The sequence below is a fragment of the Talpa occidentalis genome, unplaced genomic scaffold (assembly GCF_014898055.3).
Source record: "Talpa occidentalis isolate TD23 unplaced genomic scaffold, MPIMG_talOcc4v2.1, whole genome shotgun sequence".
NCBI classification, from domain to species: Eukaryota; Metazoa; Chordata; class Mammalia; order Eulipotyphla; family Talpidae; genus Talpa; species Talpa occidentalis.
In genome coordinates this window covers 142,218,954-142,244,417 of record NW_026555331.1, presented here as the reverse complement: position 1 = coordinate 142,244,417, position 25,464 = coordinate 142,218,954, and the positions used below count along the sequence as shown (strand labels likewise).

General features: G+C 40.9%; 1 protein-coding gene across 2 annotated transcripts in view; it reads right to left on the bottom strand.

Moving 5' to 3' along the window:
- Window positions 1-25,464, bottom strand: part of LRGUK (leucine rich repeats and guanylate kinase domain containing) — a 92,523-nt gene that overhangs the window by 44,767 nt on the left and 22,292 nt on the right. For both annotated transcript variants that reach the window (XM_037513418.2, XM_037513425.2), the window contains exons 6-11: window positions 24,460-24,584; window positions 19,219-19,362; window positions 12,964-13,044; window positions 11,294-11,380; window positions 9,144-9,250; window positions 5,491-5,610 (exon numbers count right to left, since the gene is read on the bottom strand). In XM_037513418.2, the coding sequence (XP_037369315.1) occupies window positions 5,491-5,610; window positions 9,144-9,250; window positions 11,294-11,380; window positions 12,964-13,044; window positions 19,219-19,362; window positions 24,460-24,584 (664 nt within the window). The remainder of the gene's footprint in view (window positions 1-5,490; window positions 5,611-9,143; window positions 9,251-11,293; window positions 11,381-12,963; window positions 13,045-19,218; window positions 19,363-24,459; window positions 24,585-25,464) is intronic.

Sequence of the window (25,464 nt, the reverse complement as noted above, 5' to 3'; positions counted from 1 at the left end):
TTAAAAGGAAATACTTCAGATCCAAAGCAACGTTTCACTAAATTTACTTAGGGGAAAAAAAAGATGCCAGATTTCAGACAAGGACATTTTCTTGGGCCATCACTTTCAATATCCTTCTTCTCCCCTGTCTAAATATAAAATTCAATGATAATTTACATTTCTGTGGGTTTATTATTTACCAATTAATTCACTAGTTAAAACATGGCAAATTAGTTAAATTATGGCTTGTAATGGGAGCCATATGCTGTCAGTTTCATGAAAGAGCCAGAATTGAGTTAGAGGTTAACTCTAGACTACAGTATGGGTCTTAAAAGTCGAAGGGTGAGATTGGACAGTCCAAGGGCCAACTCATGGGCCAGCTGACATCTTGACACACCAAGTGCATGAAAAGGAGGAGATGATTGGGAGGGAAAGGAATCTGGAAGACCAGGCCTAAGAAGGTAATGGTAAATTACCCAGGGAAGCATAATAGAAACAAAAGATATCTAAGAAGTTAGCAGGTGAATGAAGAATTTTCTTCAATGTGATTCAAAAGCATCTCAATTCTGGACCAGACTGCCTCAGGAAGTAATGAACTTCTTGTAACTGCAAATATTTAGGTAGAGGCTCGGCTGTGAACACATCAAATATAGCACGTCATATTGTAGGTAAGTGAACTCTTTTCATGGGTATCCACAAAAGCCCAGGTTTTCCTAGGACGTTCGGTAGGCAAATTAAATTGGCTCTAATGCTCAACGCAAATATGTTTCAAATCAGTGGCTGTCAATTTAAGAGATCACGAACACAGAAGGTTCCCATAACACTGTGTCTGAGTATCTAATTCCAGGAAACCACTATTCTGTCCACCTTCCATTAAGTACATACTACTTTCCAACTCATACCATCTCTGCTGTAATTATATCCTAGCCGGTCTCTTTATCTCAAGCCTTTCCCCCCCATGTCCCCCCCAAGCCCTCTCTTAAACTGCTGACAGATTTTGCATCTAAAATGCAGCAATAATCATGATGCTCCCCCCCCCACCCCTGCTTAGCCCCCTTATGCATTTATCTTTCTGGCCTTATCTTCTGCCACCTCCATCTATACTTCATGCTTAGTCACAGTACATGTTCAGTCAATCAAATGAACTTGTTCCTTCTGGAATGCACACCTCCGTAAGTCCCACATACCACCTGTCTTTTGCTTCTGTCACAGAGGTTCTTCCTTCCTGTCATCATAGCACCCACTAAACTATCCTGTTAGAGACCACTTACTATCTGATTTTTCATACTGGGATGCTGTAAGCTTCCAGAAGGGAAGGCCCATGTCTATTTGTTTTATGGTTTTATCACAGACTCATGACACACAGATACTCAATAAGCATTGACTGAGGGCCTAAAGAATAATTCCAGTTTGTCACATCTCTATAAACAAACAGATTAGGCTGCACTTAAGTAGCTGGAGCTCATACCATCTCATTTAGCTAAACAGTGATGGTCTTTTACTTTATTGTACTATAGTACTGAAAGTAAAATAGATCTAGTAGTCAGTGTCATAGAACAGATTCTGAAAATAGAGATGGCTCTAAAAGAGCCACCTAAGGAAGAAGTAAGTTCTTTTGTGACTATTCTGACCGCACTCATGGCCTCGGCTCTTGAGGATGAACAGGCTCTGTGGCAGTGTGTCCTGCTTCCCTCATTATCCAGCACTCTTCAGGAAGCTACTATTGATGTTGCAACACTAAGTCTGGAAATTAATCGGACATGAAGACAAGACATGCATATCACCAGGTCACTAATAATTAATACAGGTGAAAAAAGAACAATGAACCTACCTCTGAAACCAAGTAGAAACCTAAAACAAGAGCAAAATTTCCGTTATACCAGTATATGTTCTACCACTAAGTTGGGCTTTTGATATTTACTTATCTGGATCTGCAACTTAGCATGAGAAAATTTTGCCGAATATCTTAGTTTTGGGTCAGTGCAATCTGAAAAGGCAGGCAAAATGCCAGGAGAAAATGAAATAAACAGGAGAGAAAGAAAAGATTCAAGTGAATGGCAGACTAAGAACCTTTATAAATGCTTATCTGTCTCACCATGAGACGGTATGCATGCTTCTTGTTTAATTAAAAAAATCAATAATGTTTATGTTAGATAAAGAATAAAAGCTAAGCAAGAACAGTGACTTGCCCCTGAGGATGTGCTTTGGTTTTATCATTTGTTTGAGCTAGAAAATTGTGGCATAGCTGGACTATGGTGGTGGACCGTGCATGTTTTGGTGATGGGAGTGCTATGGTAACATCTCAGGAAGGGGGCAATCCTAGACTTCCAAAATACAAACAACAATGTAAACCAATGTTTCCCAATAAATTATTTTTTTTAAAAATTGCTGCATAGAGTAGTAACAGTACTACCTTACTTTCTCAATGGATGAAATTATTATCTAATATTCATGCCTCTATGGGATTCTTAGGGTAATATGCTATTGAACATCTCTGATTTCTGCCCCCAAGAAGATGTCCATTTGTGGGCCTATAATGGAAGGAGGTGAGTGGGGCAATTAGGAACATCCTTCCAATCACCATACCAATAAATAGCAGTAACAGTAGTAACAACACAGAAGCATGTTAGGATTTTGTTTGACCATCTTGTGCTTCCACACAAATGGTGAACAACTCTACTTAAGGTCTGAGTTACCCCGTTAGATTACAAATTTCATCAACGCAGGACCTCACCAACCTTGTTCCCACTTCATATTCAGAGCCTAGCACGTGGGGAGGACTCAATGAATATTTACTGGACTAATGAATGAATACAGGATGAATTTATCCTTTCAACTCTCCATAAACCCATCATTGGAGGCTGGGGAAAATCACCAATGTTATAAAAATTTCTCACTACATGTAGCATAGGACACCATTAATTCATTCATCTGTTCACTCACTTGACCAGTTAATTTTCCATTTAATATTTATCAGATGCATATTAAGCCCTTGGCCATGTACTAAGCACTGAGAACTTAATGGCGAGCCAAGTTGACATTGCTCCCTACCCTCATTGATGAGCAGAGAATACAAACAATGTGAAAAATCACAAGCTTGGTGGATAAGCATTCTAATAGGGAAAAATGCAGGGTTTATTGAAAATGAATAATCGAGCCTATCCAGCTAAGAATGTCAAGGCCGACTGGATCAGAGTCTTGATACTGGGTGAATCAACCCCTCAAGCGAACACATCCACCCCTGCCCACACACAGTATCAGTCCAGTGTCCCCGTCACAAATAGAAAGCACCAGACTACCAACCTTTTGCAACAAAATTGGTATCCCAGACATGAGAGGAATTCTAATCAGAAAGAGCCTCGGTCCACCTCATTTTGGTTTGTTAAAGGGTTCAAGTTTACGTGTCAGCACAATAGTGAGGTTGCACACTCTGGATGGCCTTTGCCCGGCCACTTACATTATTCCATTGATCTTTTAGAAAAGGCTGGGTACCCCTATATGAGCATAATGGCACTCTATACTTATTGTAAGATTGAGTTTTAATTTATTTTTGTAGCTTCAGGGTTTAAACTATATTAATGAATAAATTACTCTCTAGTATATATGTCCTGGGGTTGTTCAAATGAGGGGTGTAAATTCAGATATCTAAACAAATGGGCCTGTTAAAAATAGTACTTACATTGTTTTGAACACGTGTAGGCTGGGGAAGGACTTTTCTATTTCACAGCTTTAGAAAACTTTTTGCATTTATTGTTCTTACTGTTCTTAGCTCGCTAAGGAACACTAATCTGAAAATAATCTCGTTGCTATATGTGAAAAAATAAAAGTGGAGGCCAGTTGGAAAGGCTGTGGTGATCATGCTCACCCAGATCTCACAGGCCTGTAACTCTCTGGAGACTGGGTTTTGGGCTGGTTTTAGCGTTTTGGCTATTTTGCTCTATTTTAACTGGAATCCCATGGTTACATGTTCCTGAGAACTGTGAGGTGTAACGAATGCTAACCTCAGGGAAAGGAAAGGAAAAACTCGGCTTCTGTTTCTCTCTCCTGCCTCAGATAAAGCAGCTGGAGGGACTTTTGGGGAGAGGCCATGGCGGCCCCCCCAGACCACAGCAAACCCGCATGTCCCCACCATGCATGCGCGCACACCGGCCTGCCCGCTCTACCACGCATGTGCACAGGCCCATCCCTCTTTCACCACAGTATCGTAATTACGGGCACCATTGGATGCGGGAGGAGCCCCATCAAGCACCCCTGGGATTGCTGTAAAAGCACAAATACTTTCAAAACCTTGGACACATGAGTTAGCTTAAACATTTCGAGCACTACAGTTATAAAAAACTAATTTATTATGGGTTGAGATATAATATATAACGTATTATATCTCTATACTATATATTATAATCTATATATGTTATAATCAATGTAACGTGTATTATATCTCAACCGATAATAAATGACCGCAAAGATGATAAGCCTTCCATGCACACCTTTGCATTTGTTTAAAATCATTAGTCAGATGGGAGAACATTTTTGCACCCAACACTAATGATAAAGGACTGATCACAAAAATCTACAAAGAGCTGATGAGACTCAACAAAAACAAAGAAAATAATCCAGTCAAAAAATGGGCAGAAGAGCTAAAAAGAAACTTCTCCAAAGAGGAAATACAAATGGCCACCAGGCTTATGAAAAAATGTTCAACATCACTTGCAATCAGGGAAATGCAGATCAAAACTACCATGAGATACCATCTGACACCAGTGAGAATGGCACATATAAAAAAAAAAACTAGCAACAACAAATGTTGGTGAGGTTGTGGAGAAAAAGGAACTCTCCTGTACTGTTGGTGGGAGTGCAAACTGGTCCAACCACTATGGAGAGCTGTGTGGAGATTTCTGGACCTACTAAACATAGAGCTTCCATAGGATCCAGCAATTCCACTCCTAGGTATTTACCAAAGGACACAGAAACATCAATTCCAAAGAACACCTGCACCCCTATGTTTATAGCAGCACTGTTTACAATAGCTAAGCTTTGGAAACAACCCAAATGCCCAAAAATAGATGACTGGATCAAGAAGATGTGGTACATATACACCATGGACTATTACTCAGCATTCAAAAAAGATAAACATATGCAATTTGCAGCAACATGGATGGCGCTGGAAGGGATCATGCTCAGCGAAATAAGCCAGAAAGAAAAAGAAAAATACCGGATGGTCTCACTCATAGCAGGAATCTAGAAAACCTAAATAAGGGACCAGGAAAATGAATAACTATAAGAAAGAAAATATCAAAATCAACAAACAACTATGAACCAGAGACACTCTATGGGGGTTGGGGGCGGGGAAAGGTGGGATTGGGGTCAAAATACGGGGGTTGTAATTGTATGGGGAATATAGAAAATAAAATTTAAATAAACTGTGAAAAAAAATAAAAAAAAATAAAATCATTAGTCAGAATGGGCAATAATGAGTTTTTCGCAGGTCTGCCAGACAAGACACAAACTTACCCATATCTGAAGTACGTGTTAAACTGTCTGCAGAGGCGGTGGGCGAGTTCTCGCTTCCCACAGGCTTGCGGCCCAGCTAGTATCAACATGGGGTACGGCGCGTCCAGACTGGGCAGGGTGCTGCGGGGGACACAGCGCAGTCAGCGACGGGCGGGGCCGGGTGTGGGCGGATCGGTGCCCTCACAGTCCAGGGGCCAGACACTAGCTCTGTGCAGACCCTGGCTAGAAGGACCGTCCTACTTTCCAGAAGCAAGATGATCATAGTATACCAACAACAATATTCGAAGCACAGACGACGGGGTAAAATCCAAATACATGTATAATTAGCAACAACACCTTAAAGGAAAAACATGGTTAGAGTATGCAAGATACTGGTTGATAAAGCTGCTTTCTGGAGCTAGAATCTGTGCAGGAGAAAGGAGGAAGAAGCAACTTCCAGGAGGTTATACAGTATATGATTCAGTTTATAGAACATTCTTGAAATGACATTATAGAGATGGGGAACAGATTGAAGGTTGTCGGGGATTAAGGAAGGTCAGAAGGAGGAAGAAAGCTACTCATCTACGATGGAAGCACGGGGGTCCTTGTGACAAAATCTTTCTGGATCTTGACTGTAGATGTTGGTGAGTGAACCTGCACCTGTGATCAATGTCAATTCCCTGATTGCCATATTCTACTATCTATTGATAGCTGTGGACATTAGGAAAAACTGGGTGAAAATTATATGGAATTTATATCATTCCTTACAAATGAATGTCCATCTAAAATTTATCTCAAAATATAATTTTTAAATGATTAAAGAGAAAAAAGATATGAAGGTAATTATTGGAGCTAGATAAAGGAGATCTTCCTTAAGAAGAAACCTCAAAACAAAGAAACAGAACAAATATTAAAGCCTGCAATTCAAGAAAACATTCTTTAAATAAGAAAATGAAACCACCCATTGAAACACAGTATACCTAAGAATATTAACCCAGAATAAGTAATACCAAGATCCAGTCTAGTAAAGTCATTGGCCTTCAAAGAAAAGGAAAAAAAAAATTCAGCTAGAAAAAGAGCACGTGATTTTTAAGGGAAAGAAAATTAAATTATCTCATTTTCTTTGACAGTAATGTTTTACACCAAAAGAAAGTAGTGTAGCATCTTTCATATATTAAATGGAAAAAGATGTGAGTCATAGATTTTATACTTAGTAAAAGTGACTTTCAACAAGAAAGGGCAGAGAATATCAACATGCAAGAAGATTCCATGGACACTGATCCCATTGCATTTGTAAAGGAAATTTCTAGAGAACACGCTTCATACAACCCAAATGATTGGAGAGACATCAACCTAAGGGCTGGAAGTGAGCAATAAACATGCCACTATCCATAGAACTAAGAGTAAAGGACAAAGGACAGTTTGTGATGGATATATGTTCTGACAATAAAAATACAGTACACTATCTTTACAACGGGTGATTGACACTTATATGAAATATGTACCACAGACAAATTCATAGAGACAGAAAATAGATTAGCAGTTACCGGGGACTGGGACTCGGAGGCACTGGGAAGTTATTGCTTAGTGGGACCAGAGTTTCTGTTTGGGGTGATGAAGTTTTGGATATAGATGGTAGTGATTATTGCACACAATCATGAATATAATTAATGCCACTGAACTGCATACTTGAAAGTGGTTAATACAGTAAATTTTATGTTAGATATATTTTGCCACCAAAAAAAAAATGGGGGTGGGGAATGGAGAGAGCATGGGGAACGTTGGCAGTAATCGTGCTGGCAGCAGAATTAGTACTGGTGTCCGGAGGCTGCCAGGGTGTAATATGGGATAAAAGAGTAATTAGGGGATATTCAAATCCCTGGAAACCTTGCTATGTGAGAAAAAGAGCTACTGAGGCAAAGACAGAAAGTTAAGGAAAAGTTCAATGAGGTCTTGAAAAAGAATTTTATCAATATGAACCCAGCACGTCTATCTACAGATAGAAACATTAGTCTATCTAGACTTGGATTAGATAGAAATAAACAGACTGAATAAATGTAGATGGAGAGAGGCGGGAATAAAGAAATATATCTTTAGCTCTGTCCACTAAAAGGCCTAGAAACAATGACCACCAGTATCACTGTCTCTAGCACTCATATGACTGGGGAATACCACTTCTCACCGACACAAATCAGGGCCTTTTGGAGAAATGACTAATTCAGACAGAACTTACAGAAGACAAACCTGGAGACCTTGTCAGACCAGAGAGTGAGTGAGGAAGCTACTGATGACCTCCGGGACAGAGTTCAGGTTCTGCTGTGTCATGTTAATACTCTGTCCTCACACCGATCATGCCAGGAGAGGGAACAGTGATATCTCAGTAATGCAGCGTAAAAGTCCCAAGGCCAGAAGTTGGTTCCGAGCCAGGAGCCTGACTTCAGGGGCCGCCAGAGCGCTGGGTACTGGCCAGGAGTAGCGAGGGCAATGCGGCCTGCTCCTGCCTCTGTGAGGTTTTCGTAATGAACTCCGCTCCAACCTGGAGCATCTGGGACTGCTTGGCCATTTGCTTCTGTCTGCCTGACAGCGAGAAATGCTCAAGAAATATGTGTTCACCAGATACTTCTGTAAATTTCTTTGATAAATATATTTATATCAATGCACCCTAAAGCAGGAAGCAACCAGCAATCTCAAACTCGAAAAGAAATACAATGAGGACTCAAGAGGCCCTTCTTTTAAATCAAATGTGCATTTCCAGGTGTATGCAAATCAATGATAACTCATCTCACCTAGAGGGGGTACCATAAATATATAAAACTGTCAGTGTATTATGCAATTACATCTAAAAATCATGTCCTGTATGCAAAATAAAACGTTTTGCTTTCTGTGGGGAACCAACCCTGTGAAGTACAGGAGCAAATATCACATGGAGAAGCCATTTATAACCAAGAGATTTCACAAGTATTTTTAAAATGCCTTTGGGTATTGATAGAATTTCTACATTATACTTATAGCATAAATGGCCATCTGCTGCAACAGATTGTTTAAAAAGAAAGGGAGAAACCATGGTAAATCTGTCTTTGAACCTGGAGGTGAGAGACTCTATTCATGTGTTCAACCAGGCTGGGCGGCTCCTCCCTGCTGGGTTGATCACAGCTTAGAGCAATCAGGATAAAGACTATTTCAGGTTTCCCGTAGGCTGGCTGGGCATCCTTCTAGGGACTCCCTAATAATCGGAATTCAGGACATGTTCTTCGGCAGGGGTATCTAGCATGCACTCCCCGCTAAGGAAAAATTTACAAAGCATAGAAATCATCACAGCTCGGTTAACGAGGCAGAGGACTGTGGTTCCATCCGCAGCAGAGAAGCTGAACGACTCCTTTTTTTTTTTTTTTTATTTCACCGTCCAGTGTCACAGGTTTAAAAGCCTTTGTCCAATTCAGAGGCCAGACAAGAGAGGGGAGGGGAGGGCACTCATCACCACCCTTTGGAAATCACTGAGGACAGAGCCCCATGCTCAGGCAGGTGAGGATTATACAGCAAGACAGACCAAACAGCCCATTTATCTAAAGACCCGATTCCTTCCCTCAGAGAGGATGAGAAAGGAAAGAAGGACCAGGGGAAATGATGGGCTTCCATCCTGAGCTCCTCCCTGCAGGTGGCTGAGGAGTCCCTACCTGTCAAAGATCTTCTGTGGCTGCATCACACTGTTGACCACATGGGTCAGATGGTCTCGCACAGCGACCACTTCCGGGGGAGGGTCGTATATATTTACTGCAGCCACCTTTTCGTATTAGAAATATGAAAGGAAAACAAGTTCATTTCTAGAAGGAAGACAAAGCTTAGCTTTTCTTAAAGGAAATATTCTAGACAGGCAACCGCATTTCCTGTCTATGCCCTTGAGTTAACAATAGCAAAGGGTTACCACACAGCAGCTGCCTGCCATCCAAGGGGGTTGTGCCATGCCAGTGTTGCTCTAACCAGTTTTAATTACAATTTTTTCCTATCCCTTTCACCATGCCATTTGTCTTTCAGGATGCTCAGAAAGCTGTGAGTTCAATTTTTCAAGTCTACTCGAACTTTCCTACAACCTAAATAACGATTCCTTAAAATATTAAAAAAAAATAAAAATAAGTAAAATATTGAGCTATCGTCCCTGGGTCTCCTACTTCTTTATACTACCTGGTTTGATGACAGAAAAGTAAAAACAAAAAACCTCTGCGCCCATGATCCACTGTAAATTTGCAAATATTCCAACTTTCAGTATGAGAAGGAATAAAATTCATTATTCTGGATTCCGGGCAGCTGTACTACAGAATTTTGTGGCTCTTGCTATTCGCCAAGATCTGTTCCCATTATTTCATTCTACCAAAACCTCCTCCTCCTCTGGCTTAACTTTCTCCATTCAAGGACCCGGGCCTTTCCTCAGAATGCACTATTCTCTGTTCCCTTGTCTCGGTCACCCTGCTAAACACATTATCCTTGTGTATCACACTTCATTTAATACAGGGTTTAAAATTTTATTCCTTTTACAAAATATTAAAGGGAAAGAGGAATCTAATAAATGCCTGTAAGTGTGAGAATAACAGGCTAGCAACTGTACCTGTTTTTAATCAAGATTTCAGAAAGGCATGTATGAAATGAAATGTCTGCCTCTGCATTCATTCCTGCTTTCAGGCTCATCTCAAATTGACATCCAATGTAAGAAACCCCTCATGAGTGGAGATTTTAGCTGTCTCAGGTCACTAGGGCAAGAGCAAGCAGCTGTCCCTGGGATCGTAGTGGGAGGGTGGCAGGGGCTAGCCTTAAAGGTCTGTCACTCTTAATCATTATTTTAAAGACCTCATTAGGGGCTTCCGTGGTAGCTCAAGGGGGTAAGATGCAACCTATGAAGCTGTCCACAGCCACTGCAGCCCAAGTTCGATCCCTGGCCAGGGAGCTACCCACATGGTGCAGCAGACCTCTCCTGTCTCGCCGGCTGCTCCCCTCAGCAGTGGATTTCAGTCGATCTGCCTGTTCTGTTCCCCACTCTGTCTCTGGTGAAATCTCTCACCCCCACCTCTCTGCCCTGTACCACAGTTCTTGTATGCATAATAAATGTTTAAAAAAATAAAGATCACATTTTTTTAAACATCACTATTAGAGCAATGATTTGAGTGCCTTCTGATGATGTCAGAATGACATTCTAATACTTTTCATTATTATTATTATTTTAGATTTATTTATTTATTTATACAAGCACTGGGTACAGTCAGAAGCGCAGGAGGGTGAGAGAATTTACCAGAGCCAGAGCTGGGAACAGAACAGGCAGAGTGATGAAACACACTGCTGAGGGCAGCAGAGGGCGTGGCAGGAGAGGTCTGCACGCCATGTGGGACCCTCGCCGGCTGCCGGGGATCAAACTGGCGCTGCAGAGGCTGCAGGCAGCTTCGCAGCCCAGCGCTCAACTGCTGCGCCACCAGGGGAGGCCCAAAACTTTTCATTATTAAAATGAAGTTTGGGAGTAACGCAGAATGACTGCACACCCTCCAAAAATGAGCATGAACCCCATGAACAGTCTGCCATCACTCTGCTGGCCCAGATGAATGGGGTGCTGCTCTTCCCCCCAATCTCTCCACCATGTCAGCAGAGGGTGTTTACTGAGTTTGTGTTGATGCTTAGCTTTGCAGAGGGTTCGACTGACAGCCCGGGACAAGAACATACTCCCCAAATAATTAATTTACGCAGTGTTAGGTGTGCCCTTTAGGGATTATATCGCTCCCACGGCGAGCAGTGGGCACTGCTCAGCACATGACCTCTCAACATGGGAAGTGACGGGATCACATACCTTTTCCTCCACTGTAATCTTCTTCTGATCTAATTCTGTTAATCGTAGCAGCATAAAAATGACGAAGAACCAATAATCAGATTTTTCCTATTTAAAAGAGCAAGTGGACGATTCAATTTGCCTTCCTTTCCCCAAACTCACGAGCACCAGCATTCTGCGGTCAAGAGCAGCTCGTTCACCTACAAGGCCCTGCTGCCCCCACACCCCCTCCCCTCACTGCTCTGTCCTCTTCACTCTCACCGGCTCCCTTGTGTGAATGATGCAAATGCGGGCTGTTCCTGTTAAATTACAAACTCTTCAAATGTGTGATCTCCCTAATCTCCCCGTGAGACAAGCAGAAAAGTATGATTTACCTTTATAATTTTTTTCTGCGCAAAAAGCCTCAGCGAGGCTCTCCCCTAAGGCTCCTGCCAGCGACTCAAACCCTAGTCTAATGCCGAGGGGTTGCATTATCTCAAAATGACACATTATTAAGACTTTCTCACTGTTTATTATTACTTGGCATAATTCGGATCGATGACACATTTTTTACAATAGCAAAACAATTTCATTGGTAGAACCACCTCCTTATTATACTCAACCATCTACTCTGTTAAGAGGATCTGCCTTTTAGAAACACAATGGAAGATTTTTATATGAAGAAGTGACATCTCTTTGAAGGGAAAGGTTAGTGGATGATGCATGTTGTAGATGAGTATGCACATGAATGAAGACCCAAAGGTGTCTCATGTGTACTGCAGTGTGTAGGGGGAGGGGGCAGCTGTATATATAAGTGAGTTCATGTGTGTGAAAGGGTTTTGCTGTTTGTTTATGCACCTGCACACTCTGCCCGCCTGAAACTGGGGTGATGGACTTTGTAAGCCCCACTCCCCTCTTTCCAAAAGGTCCTTTCAAATTCCTTGCCATTCCCATACCAAGGATTGTTTTTATTGTTCAATCTTATTTTTCATTTTGTTTTCTTTCTGTCTGTCTGGATTTATTCATCAAAATGAAAAAACTCACACAAAAATCAAGGTACTCAGAGATAAATACGAATGCAAGACTCAATGAAAAAGTAAGAGAAGTGTGTGGGGGGTAGGGGAAGTGGATGAAGGACATAGGGGCATAAATAGAAGGACAGAGACTAGGAGAAAGGAAAGACCTATCGATGGAGAAAAAGAGAAAGGCCTGAAAAGGAGTGGCAAGCTTTTGAATCCCCAGGGTAAAGAATCCATAGGAAAGGCATCGTTTTTTCCTACAGTCATTTTATGACACTGCCAGTCCCACAGCTAAATCCAGGCAAATTAAGATTAGGTATCTAATCTTTCCCTGTTATGAAACAGGAACCATATTCTGCCAACACCACCAGCACTGCGCATTTGCTAACATAAAAGGATGTTGCCAAGGATGTTGCCCTACCATCTCACTCGCTCCCTATAATCTTTATTGCCACCTGGATGAGTCATAAATGACCACACATAGTAGGTAACCAACCTTTGATTTCACTTTACGGGCACTGATAGGGGCTCCTAGGTGCTACTTGGCTTATCCCTTCTAATTGTTTCCTACCAGACAAAGAAGGATAATAAATACACTATTTATTTAGCATAGCTCTGAAGTTCTTTACCAAAGCACTCCCTGAAAGAATTCTAACATCTTCATCCCCCTTTCTTTGCTATAAACACTCTCACCTGAATTGGATTTCCCAGAAGATTGAGAACTCGAAGGAGAGGTAGATGCTCAATGTATTCTATTTCGTTCAGCTCAGCAATCTGTTTAATCAGAGAAACAAAATATTATCTACAGACTAAATGTACAAAGACAATAAAAAACAAAATATAAAGGAAGCTACTCTGGATCCTTTAAATGCAACTCATTTTAAAAAGCTGCTCTGTTGAATATCCAGCTTTTTAAAAGATTTTTATTTATTTATTTATTTTTAAAGATTTTTTTTTTTATTTATACAAGAACCGGGGTACAGGCCAGATGCGTGGGAGGGTGAGAGGATTCACCAGAGACAGTGGGGAACGGAACAGGCAGACTGACGAAATACACTGCTGAGGGGAGCAGTGGACGAGACAGGAGAGGCCTGCTAGCCATGTGGGTTGCTCCAAGGCTGGCGGGGATCAAACTGGCACTGCAGAGGCTGCAGACAGCTCCACAGCACTGCGCTCAACTCGCTGCGCCACCGGGGGAGGCCCTAGATTTATTTTTTATTTATACAATAGCTGGGGTACAGGCCAGAGGTGCGGGAGGGTGAGAGGATTCACCAGAGAAAGAGTGGGGAGCAGAACAGGCAGACAGGCCAAAAGCACTGCTGAGGGGAGAAGCATGCGAGTCAGAGAGGTCTGCCGCGCCATGCGGGTTGCTCCCTGGCTGTCTGGGGATCGAACTCATGCTACAGAGGTTGCAGACAGCATCATAGGTTGTGTCTTAACTCCTTGCACCACCAGGGAGGCCCTTTTTTTTTTTTTTTTTTAAAGATTATTTATACAAGAACTGGGGTACAGGTCAGAGGCATGGGAGGGTGAGAGAATTTGCCAGAGATAGAGCGGGGAGCAGAACAGGCAGACAACCAAAAACACTACTGAGGGGAGCAGTAGGCGAGACAGGAGAGGTCTGCCGCACCATGTGGGTATCTCCCTGGGGCCGGTTGGGAATCGAACCTGCGCTGCAGAGGCTGCGGACAGCCTCACAGCACTGTGCTCAATCCACTGCACCACCAGGGAGGCACTTTTTAATGATAATTCTGCAAAGTCCTATTGACAGGGAATCACTACAATGCCCTTCAATATCCATGAGCATACACAGTCTTTGTCTATGGTCAGATAACAGTGAGAATTTTCTCCTCTCAGCCATGTTTATTTTAAAACAGAAATAAAACAGTATGTAGAATCAGTATCAAAAACACATGCAAAGTCCTGGTTCTCTTCCCCTCCCCCATGAATCCTTCCTCATCTTCCAGTTCCCGGATCTCCCTTCCCAGCACAACTTCTGCTACCTGGTTATTTGTGGCTGGTGACGCCTCTTGCTGCCTGCACATGCATAATGCGATCATGTTTTCAATGAGTTAATTATAGTATAGAAAGATAAAAATGAAAATTGCATGATATATTCCTTGGTGGAGGTGTTACATAGGTGTTCGGCCTAACATTTTTTGTTGAACTGTACATTTATGTTTTACACTCTTCTCTGTATAGGTTATGTTCCACAACTTGACATGTAAAGAGGGAAAAAGAGAGCTTGATAGTGTCTTAAACTGACCAGGGATAGGGCCTCCCCGGTGGCGCAGCAGTTGAGCGCTGGGTTGCGAAGCTGCCCACAGCCTCTGAAGCTCTGGTTCGATCCCCGGTTGCTCCCCCGCCACCGGAGGAGGGTCCCACATGGTGCACAGACCTCTCCTGCTGCCCGCTGCTCCCCTCAGCAGTGTACTTCGGTCCTTCTGCCTGCTCTGCTCCCCGCTCTGGCTCTGGTGAATTCTCTCACCCTCCCGCGCTTCTGACTGTACCCAGTGCTTGTATAAATAAATAAATAAATAAATAAATAAATAAATAAAAATCTTTAAAAAAAAAAAATTGACCAGGGATAGAGCTTGGGTTGCAGCAGACCTAAATTCTCCACTAAAGACCAATAGTTTTATTTAAAACACCCCAAAATAGCATAATTAGAATTTTATTTCAAATGTAGATATTGAACTTCTGCAAGAAATTAATAATCACTTTTTAATTTCTACTTTTCCCCAAGTCATTTCTGTACACCTTGTGAAAGCACTCCTCCAGTAGGATAGACTAATTCTGGAGTTCTCCAGCCACATGACACCATACACAAGACAGCCAACCATAAGATCAACTGCTCCCCAGGGGGCAGGGTGCGGCATGTGCCATATTCAAAGGACGACACTTCCTAACACACAACACAAAAGGTGAAGTTCCAGGGGCCTCCCAGGTGGGGCAAGGGGTTAAGTGTCAGCACTATGAAGCTATCCGCAGCCACTGCAGCATGGGTTCAATCCCCAGCCAGAGAGCTGACCCACATGGTGCAGCAGACCTCTCCTGTCTTGCCAACTGCTCCCCTCAGCAATGTATTTCAGTTAATCCACCTGTTCTGCTCCCCACTCTGTCTCTGGTGAATCCTTTCACCTCCCTGCACCTCTGGCCTATACCCCAGCTCTTGTGCACATAAACAAATCTTAAAAAAAAAAAAAAAAGGTGAAGTCCCAGTTCCAGGGCACAACCTGTGCATCTCTGAATAACTGCCATCAGCTGTCAGTATCTGAAGGTTCATGCAGCTGACATTCTTTAGTCTAGATGGTAGGTTTGTGAGCATGGACTAGAAGGAAAGACCCCCCTCTCCAAAAAAAAAAAATCCACTAAAATGCTCTCCTTATCAAGCTGAACTTATGGGCTTCTGGGAGATGGGGATTATGTATGTATAAGGAGCCCCAATGCCTCCAAAAACATCCTTCCTATCTGACACTCATGGTGGATGTACCTTTGCCAGGTAAAACAGGGACTGATTTTAGAAGATCTGTCATCCCAGGCTCAGCCACCTCTATACAAGTATTGTAACGCCTAGGAGGCTCAGATACCCCAAGGGATCCTCTGGGCCAACCCTCTCCTTACAGGATTAACAAACAACTCCAGAGAGAAATTAAGTTCACTTAGAAGCCACATTGCGCTCAATCCCCCCAAATTCTTTTTGTGCACATATATGAACAGAGGTATGTGTCAGAATCCCCAACGAGACAAAAGTAACAGCCACACACTTGCTTGCCTGAGACACTAAGTGCATCTATTTCTGAACAACAATAAACAAGAGGTCCTCCGTGAAGAATGGCCTCCTTATATAAAGCATCACAACCATAAAGACTAGGGTAATGGCTTTTAGCTGCAGTAGCCCCCATCAGCATTCAGGGAGAATGATCTAGAGTATGGTCGAGAGCACTGCAGAGATGTGAAGACTAGGACCTCTGCCGGGGCTGCAGCTGTTACCAGGATTTCAGTTATTTCCATGGTTCTGTTAGTCTGTGAGTATTACTGAGGGTGATCTTGTTTTTTTTTTTTTTTTTTTTTAAAGATTTATTTATTTTATTTATACAAGCACTGGGTACAGTCAGAAGCGTGGGAGGGTGAGAATTCACCAGAGACAGAGCAAGGAGCAGAACAGGCAGACTGACGAAATACACTGCTGAGGGGAGCAGCGGGCGTGGCAGGAGAGGTCTACGTGCCATGTGGGGCCCTTGCCTGGGATTGAACCGGCGCTGCAGAGGCTGTGGGCAGCTTCGCAGCCCAGCACTCAACCACTGTGCCACCAGGAGAGGCCCGAGGGTGATCTTGTTAATCCTTACAACAATTCAGAAAAGTAACTGGGAATGCATACTGGGAAATAATGATGTTGACGCAGAGAAGTAAAATAGCATTCTCTAAGTTACTCCCAAATCGACATCTTGCTTCCCGGAGAAAGGACTGAGGTTGCAATAGTGTTACTAGGGGGAGGAGGGGAAATCTACATGCTAGAAATGACATCAAAAGATCAAGGACTATACAGTGGAGGGTGATAGAGGCCCCCAAATTATAGCCCCTAATGAACATTCACAAAGGATCTTAAGAGATGATGAAATGGTCACATGAAGGTACTGCAATGTCTCAACAGCTAAAACCAAGTAAACAACACTGGTGAGCATGCTACCAATCAATCAATATTCCTGACATCAAAAGGATCCCACGACAAGCAATGGCCATGTTGTGTTTCTTTTGAATAAGAAGTTTTCCATCTCTGATACTCGGTATTCCCAGCAGTGCTGGAGAAATCTCTGAGGAGCTCTCTGGAAGACTCAAAGAATATTTCAAAGTACTGTCGTTGCTCCCCAACCTGCCCAGCAGGGAGCCCGGAAATTATGTTATTGTTACAGACCCAATTGTTGCCAAAGGATCTCCCCCCCAACCCTCCCCACCACCCCCCCCACCACCCCCCCCCCCCGCTTGGGACAGGTGGCCACTTTTTTTTTATGGAATCTCTTTAACATTTGAAAATTATAAACTCCTTTTTTTCACTTAATGGTGCCTTTTTTTTACCCTTTTCTCAACTTTTTCAAATGTAATTTGAAAAGTCTCTTGAAATGAAAGAGAACAGGAAACTACTCATGAATTCTTTCTAGACTTGCACTATCTAACATCGTAGCTACTGGTTACATGTGGCTACTTGGAACATGGCTAGGATGAATTCAAATGGCGGTGTCAAAAACTTAGCATGAAACAACAGAATATAAGATACCACCTTGATCACCTTTATGTATATTACGTGTTAAAATGATATTTTAGGTATGTTGAGCTAAACAACATGTTATTAAAATTAATTCCACCTACCTCCTCTTCAGCATTTTAATGTGACTACTAGAAGATTTAAAATCACCTATGTGGCTTGCATTTACAGCTCGTATTATATTTCTATCAGGAAGCACACACTTTCAGATCATTGCATCGAACGCTTTTTTGAGGGGAAATAACATTTAATCACTATATTACCCAGGAGGGTTAAGAACACTGCTTCTGGAGGCAACCCATTCTGTACTGGGCTCCTGGCTCTGCCGCTTGTTAGATATTTAACTTTGGGAAAATTACTTAACCTCTCTGTGCCTCAGTTTCTTCATCTGTAAAAAAGCAATAATAATGGGCTTGTAGTGGTAGTGACAGTTACATGAAATGATACACATAAAGTGCTTAGAACAGTGTCCTCTAAGTACTCAGTACCTCTAGATTTTAGACTCTAGTTATTATTATCACCACTACTCCTTTTCCTAAATCCTGAGATGTACCAAGTCAAGATTTAACAAGTACATTTCACCTTTCCAACACCAAAATGGTGAGAACCATTTTAGAGGCAGTTTGATGAAAAAGACCAACTATATGAATCGGAGATTGTACTGACTTCACAGGAGACACAGTGCCGTGAATAAAAGTCACCCATTAGAATTAGCTTTAGAAATTGACAAAATAATTTCACATACAAATCAAGTGAAAAAGAGAAAAAAGAGTTTTGTCTGTGATTGGAAATCCACTTCTTGCCATATCTAGTGAATGACTTTTCTTGGTGTTTAGAAATCTAACAGGTGGTGGAAGTTGACTGAAGAAACATTCATCAGACAACTTGATATAAGAATGATCACAGCTGAACAGAACCTCATATGTCACCCAAGGTAGGACCAATGTCTCATCAGTGTCAGCCAAACATTTCACTTTCAGGAAGAAGTACACATTCAACTTGCTTATGAAATCTTTCTCCAAAATATGACAAAGTGCGTAGTATGAATATAATCACTGTGTAGACTTTACAGCATAAGAAGTCAGCTAGAGCTACCAAATTAATATGCTATGGTTAGGAGGACAAATGCTTTATTAAACATAAAATTTCATTAAGAGTGAAAACCAATTTATGTATAATTTTTGAAGTTTGCATTACGCCAGATATGGAAATTTGAATAAATCCAATCCCCAAATCATACATATTAGGAATAACTCACTGTTGCTACAAATAGAATATAAGAATTTACTCCCTGTGCCTCTTCTCTTTCAATGGCAGGTATGGGCAACACCAGCCTGAGGCTACTCTTACATCTCCATTTTCCTTGTTCTGACATTTTAGGCATTCCTATGGCAACTTTCTACACATACACACCTTCTTCAGAAAGTCATGTGCAGTTGATAATTTAGGGCATGGCTGCAGTTTAAAATTTTAAAAGATTGTGTCTGGGAGTGAATTTTTCAAAAATTAAAAATTGAAAACATTTACAAATTTTTTTTTAAGTCCTGCGACTACAGCTCCAGGAGGTTTTCTAGAATAACATTTAATGTGGCATTTAATGTGACAACCCTTGAGAAACCAGTAATAGGTCCAAGCAAGTCCCCTTATGAGATACTGAAGCCAAGACACATCGAGTGTGACATTACCTTATTATTCTCTAAGTTGATGATTTCCAAAAACTCATGATTCTCTAAGCCTTGGAGGCTGCTGATCTCATTGCAGGACAGATCCACGAGCTGCAGGACTCTTAGTTCCTCCAAACCCGTGATCTTCTCAATCTGGTTATTTCTCTAAAAATGGATAAAAACACTCAATGTCTTAAAGGCTTCTAGCAGGAAAAAACACAGTGATAAGTTCTTATCCTGGATACTGTCCCAAATCTCTTAAGTAAGCCCACACTACTATTTTCATCAATCACCTCCCTAACCACATATACAGATGCCCCAGAAAGGATTCCCAGTTTTTCAGCCGAAAGGATAGAATGCAGCATTTCACTACAGTTTTACAAGATAAATGCTAAAATTGATAAGACAACAGCTAAGTAGCAGAAGCATGCAATGGCAGCCTAAATCCATGTTTATCTTTAGAAATATAAATGTAACATGATTCCTTCATCACTGTCACAACAAATCAGTTGAGTATTGTCATTTCTGCATACAACATGGTTTTCAGAAACATTCTAAATTCAGAAAAATTCTAAACATTCCAAATAGTCACTTCATGTCATGAGGGTTGTAGTAGTTTGACACACATCCCCCGTTGTTCATGCTCTTGTGCAGTCCCCTCCTCTTGAATCTACCTTGGATCGATAACTCATCTTTATCAAAAGAAAATGGCGGAAGTCTGCAAAACCCCAAGGCAAGACTTGAGAAGGCCCGGGAGCTTCTCCTCTTGTGTCATGGAGCCCTGAGCTGCCATGTAAGAACTCTAGCTACTCTTCTGAAGAGAACTGGTGAAGAGGTCACTTGTGGGGGAGATAAGATTCAGAGGGGCAATCGGAGTAAACAGAGGAAAAACCCAGCCATTCTGGCCCCTAGTCAATCAGCCAGCTGGGTGAGGCACAAGAACTACACAGCAGCACCTGGCTCAGACTCGGAATTGCTAGTTAACAAAACAGTTAATTACTAACATTTCTCCACACTACACCTGGGGTGGCCAGTTAAACAACAGATAACCAAACTCGGTTCTTCAATAATTTACCCGTAAGCATCTTCTTCAACAATAAGCATAAAACAAAGATTTAAGACTCAAATGTTGTCCTCTTTCCCAACCCCAACCTCTGTGTACGCAGAACAACAAACCATAGTGATAGTGATCATAGTAATTTGCATTTTCTTGTACATTTTCCAATATATTCATAATTCCTTGGGTTCCTTAGTCTTCAAGAGGTAATAACGTGCTATAATAAAGCTAAACTTTGAGTTAAAGTTGAGAATCACAACAAAGAGTAACTTTGAAATTTCAATTAATGCCACATTATGCCCATTTTTTAACTTTGAAAACATAGAATAAGCACTTAGGAACTAAGAAATTAAATTATAGCATTCTCCTCAATCTATAATCTTTTTCTTGGTACACATTTCCTGGTACATTTAAAAGCAAGAGCTCATTTTCATCCTATTTTTCATACGATTTCACTTCAATAATGAGGAAGATTTGCATTCATTAGTATAATTTTATGACTTTAAAATATATGAATAGAATGCTGACAATCTATAATGCTGAGTGATTGTACATGGGGGCTCATTAAACTATTCCCTTTATTTTTATATATGTTTGAAAGCTTCCATAGTAAGGAGGAAAAAAACACTTATAACCCCATTCCCCTAAGGTAAGGCATATTTCCTACTGTTCAGAGTTCAAAAAAGTTATAGAAAAAGGTAATAGCAAAGGGAAAGAAAAAAACTACACTAAACTTAACATAATATCCATATTAATTTAGCTTATTGAAATAAGGCCTCAATATCCTATTTGAAATATGCCCACATATCAAATTTATATACAATACACTTTTTCCCAAAGACCTTTGAGGTGCTATAGATGTGGAAGATAGACAATAATAATTCTTTACAGTGTCTCTGATGGCTTTCAAAGTGGTTAGATGTCTGAGAGTAGAGTGAGGAATAGAAAAATTTAATTAGATATCCTACAGTCATAAAAGAAAGCAGAAGTGGGAAAAATTCAGTCAGAATTTCTGAAAGTCATCAATGCAACCACTTTGTCCATCGCTAAGACAGATACTTCACTCCCAAAAGTGGACATCCAGTTTCTGCAAGAACGGTTCTTGCTCATTCTATCATGACAAGTGGAAAGGGAGTCTCGTGAGATAGCTAGAGTCTTAAATAAATGAAACAAGAAACAGTCTTAATCTACGACTTGGGAGTCAAAAACAAGCAACTCTTACTCAGACAAAATGAAGTTGAAGGTCTGGAATGTACTTTCCTTACTGCTAGCCCACAAGTGACCCACCTTTCCTTTCATCATAAAAGTTGATGGAAGAGAATTATATAGTGATTTGGTCTTTTTTTGTCTACATTGTAAAATGCATTCTTTTCAATTGGTTTTCTGATTCCACAAAATGTTTAAAAAGCATTAAGAATTATGGAAGCAAATGTGTATCACCCATGTATTTTATTTGGTAAAGAAAACCTTCCCATACCCAAATGTTTTAAGGACAATGAATGATGACAGCATAACTAATTTTTTTTTTTATTTTTTATTATATTTTACATCATTCTTCCTTTTTGTACAATGTGTGCTTTCTCCTCTCAGGTGTAGCCCCATATAATTCCCACCACCTAGTCACCCGTGCACCATCACCACAGTCCCTTGTGCTCTTCCCTCCCCTGACTTAAACCCTCTCCCTCCCCTGCAGAGTGTCTCTAATTTATAATTGCCCGTTAATTTTGCTTTTTAATTATTTTTTTTCTTGAACCCTTATTTGGTTGCCCTATATTCTTCCTATAAGTGAAATCATCCGATATTTTTCTTTTTCTTTCTAGGTTATTTCGTTGAGCATAATCCCTTCTAGTACTATCCATGCTGCTGTGAATAGCATGAGTTTATCTTTTTTGACTGCTGAGTAAGATTCCATTGTGTATAGGTACCACATCTTCTTGACCCACTCATCAATTTTTGGGCATTTGGATTGTTTCCATATCTTATCTATTGTAAATAGTGCTGCAATAAACATAGGGGTGCAGATAACCTGCATTTAAGTTTATCTTGGGTGATGAGGACAGGGGATGGGACAAACCACCTAATCTATTTATAGAAAAAGCAGGCATTTTATGCTTTCTCTAAAAGTTACTTGAAAGGGAACTGCCAACATGGATTTCTTAGTTATTGGAACAAACTCTGAGGATGAACGTGTTATGTGTTGTTACTCCCAAGTTCAATTCTGATTCCCTTAATAAGATCACCACCCCACATATCATGCTCCACTGAAGTTAATGGGAATGCCAGTCCAGAAAAGACTTGGAAAGGAAAGGAAAAGCTTCTAGCCAGCTACAAGGTGATGGTACATATTGCTAATAATCCTGCAAATCATCCAGTTCTCTCTCATAGTTTTTCAATTTTCAATCCAACTTATCAAATTCACTTTCATTTCTGTTTTGCTAACCCACCTTCACAAGCAGAAAATGTGGAACCTTGGGGAAATTATTAGACCTTTCCACATCTCAATTCCATCCTCAGGACTCACTGTGAGACGTAAATGGTCTTTTTAAAAAAACACTTCAAGCAAAAAAGCTATGGGAAAGAAAATGGACAGATAGGCAGCCTTCAGATGTCTGTGATTAAATAAGATAGAATAATATGCGTGTGTGTGTGTGTGTGTGTGTGTGTGACATATATGTCTAAAATCTGCAGATAATCCAAGATGCCATTTCAAACAATAGTTCAACAGTCCCCTGTGGGGGATTTCATAGAGGAAATTAGTAAATCACCAGCTTCATTACTTAAAACTCTTCCTGCCCACCTGGTGACACATGTACTAAAAGAAGAGCAGAGCCATCCCAGGGTTAGAATAGGAGGGAGGAGGAAAGGAAGAAGAGAGAGTCCCTTGGGTAACCCACAAACTATATATTGTCATTCCCCAAATTAGTGAGCTATACCTAATTAGTGAGCTATACCTAAGACTAAGATATATATATATATTATTTCAAAAATAATATATATATATCTCTTTGTGGTTAGAATATATATTATATATCATATATATAACACATATATAATAATATAGATATAATTATATAATTTATATATAGATATAATTATATATCCTTGTGGTTATAATGATCCTGCTGTTATTTTCGTAAATTATCTGTATTTTCATTGAATCATAGTCATATAATATGTCATCTTGCTGGAGAAGAATGTTCTCTACAGGAAAATATTTTTTAACTTTCTGATTAAAGTTGTTCATTTGTTCTCTGAACTAATTCTGGTTTTCTAGAATAGACTTGCATGCATCAGTATAATAGGAATTCCAAAACTCGGTGCTCAGAGAACATCGTATGGTTCATTGGAGAGCAATAAAGTATTATCAGCAATAAATTTTATGTTTAGATATACTTAAATGCAGCTTTAGCAGTAAGACATTATAAAAAGCATTTTAATAGTTGTTAAGTGTATACCCATCTCAGTGTAAAAAAAGTCAATCTTTTAAAAAATTGAATTTGGATGCCATATTAGAAAATCATTTTACCTTATCATTAAATGTTGATAATGCACACACGCACACACACCCCGACACAGAAAGGAGCAAACAAAATTAAAGACATTAACATGTCATTAAGGAGTTAGCTCTTTATAAAATTGAAAATTCCTAAGTAATTATAATTCATACATTTTCTAACACATTAACTAGAACTTGTATAAAGAATAATGCCCTTAAACGCAAAAACACTAATTCGAAAGGAAACCCACACTCCTATGTTTATTGCAGCACTATTTACAATAGCCAAGATATGGAAACAATCTAAATGCCCCAAAATAGACAAATGAATCAAAAAGCTGAGGTCTGTTTACACAACGGAATCTTACTCAGCAATCAAAAAAAGACAAACTCATACCATTGGCAGCAACGTGGATGGAGCTGGAAGGGATGATACTCAGTGAAATAAGTCAGAAAGAAAGATAAATATTGGATGGTCTCACTTATATGTGGAATATAGAGAAACCAAACAAAAGGTAAAGAAAAAAGTCAAAACTAGCATGCACCCAAGGCAATCAGCACATGTGGGGAGGAGAGAGCAGGGTCAAACGGGGGAGGAAAGAGCACACGGGACTATGGTGACAGTTCATGGGTGACATGGTGGTGGGAGAACTCTGGGGGCTACAACGATGTAAGAAAAAACAAAGAACAACACTTTTATTAGACTTACCAGACAAAGTGTCTTGAGGGGTAACGCATGTAAGCCACCGATGGCCTTGATCTTGTTTTGGGCCAGGCTGAGGTGCGCCAGGCTGCAGCACTGCTCCAGGCCGCTGATCTCCTCGATCTCGTTGTCTGTATACCAGGACTGTTTAAGGAAAATGTGATTGGAGGCATTTGAAGAAAAAAAGAACCCGAGTTAAATCCACATTGGCAAAGGCAGGCACAGGCATTAATAAAGCAGTCCTCTAGACCCAACACAGGAAGAACACCAAATCTCTAAGTGTATTTTTTCATAGAGCAGTGCATACTAGTGCCACTCAAAATCAGATTTAAACAACAACAACAAAAAATAAGATTTACATGAATGCAGTGAGTGGGTGACGAGCGAAGTTTCAGAGAGGCTCAGCTGCCTCGTGGTCTCCCTGAGACACTCGGCACTTCCCCCAGGCAGGCCTTCTCATACAGGCCGCCCTGGAGAGGCAGCAGGCACTTAGTTTGGGTGTCCTGCTACTAAGCAGCGCACAGCCTTGATGTCACAGCTTGGATGTCCTGTGAGCAAATGGGTAGTGACAAATCACTAACACCCATTACAGAGAGGAGCAGTCTTTCCTTGCTCTTTTGGTCTCTCTTTTCTCTTTAAAATAAAGGAGGCCCGGGCCTCCCCGGTGGCACAACGGTGGAGCGCTGGGTTGTGAAGCTGCCTGCAGCCTCTGCAGCGTAGGTTCGCTCCCCGGCCGCTGGGTGAGGGTCCCACATGGCGCCCGCTGCTCCCCTCAGCAGTGTACTTCGTCAGTCTGCCTGTTCTGCTCTCCTCTCTGTCTCTGGTGAATTCTCTCACCCTCCCACGCTTCTGACTGTACCCAGTGCTTGTATAAATAAATAAATCTTTTTTTAAAAAATAAAATAAAATAAAATAAAGGAGGCCCAAGCGCTACCTTCCTGTTCTCATCTGTGGATGAAGTTTCCAGTCATCTTAAAATTTAACTTTTTATATTGTGTGTGCCCCGTCCCT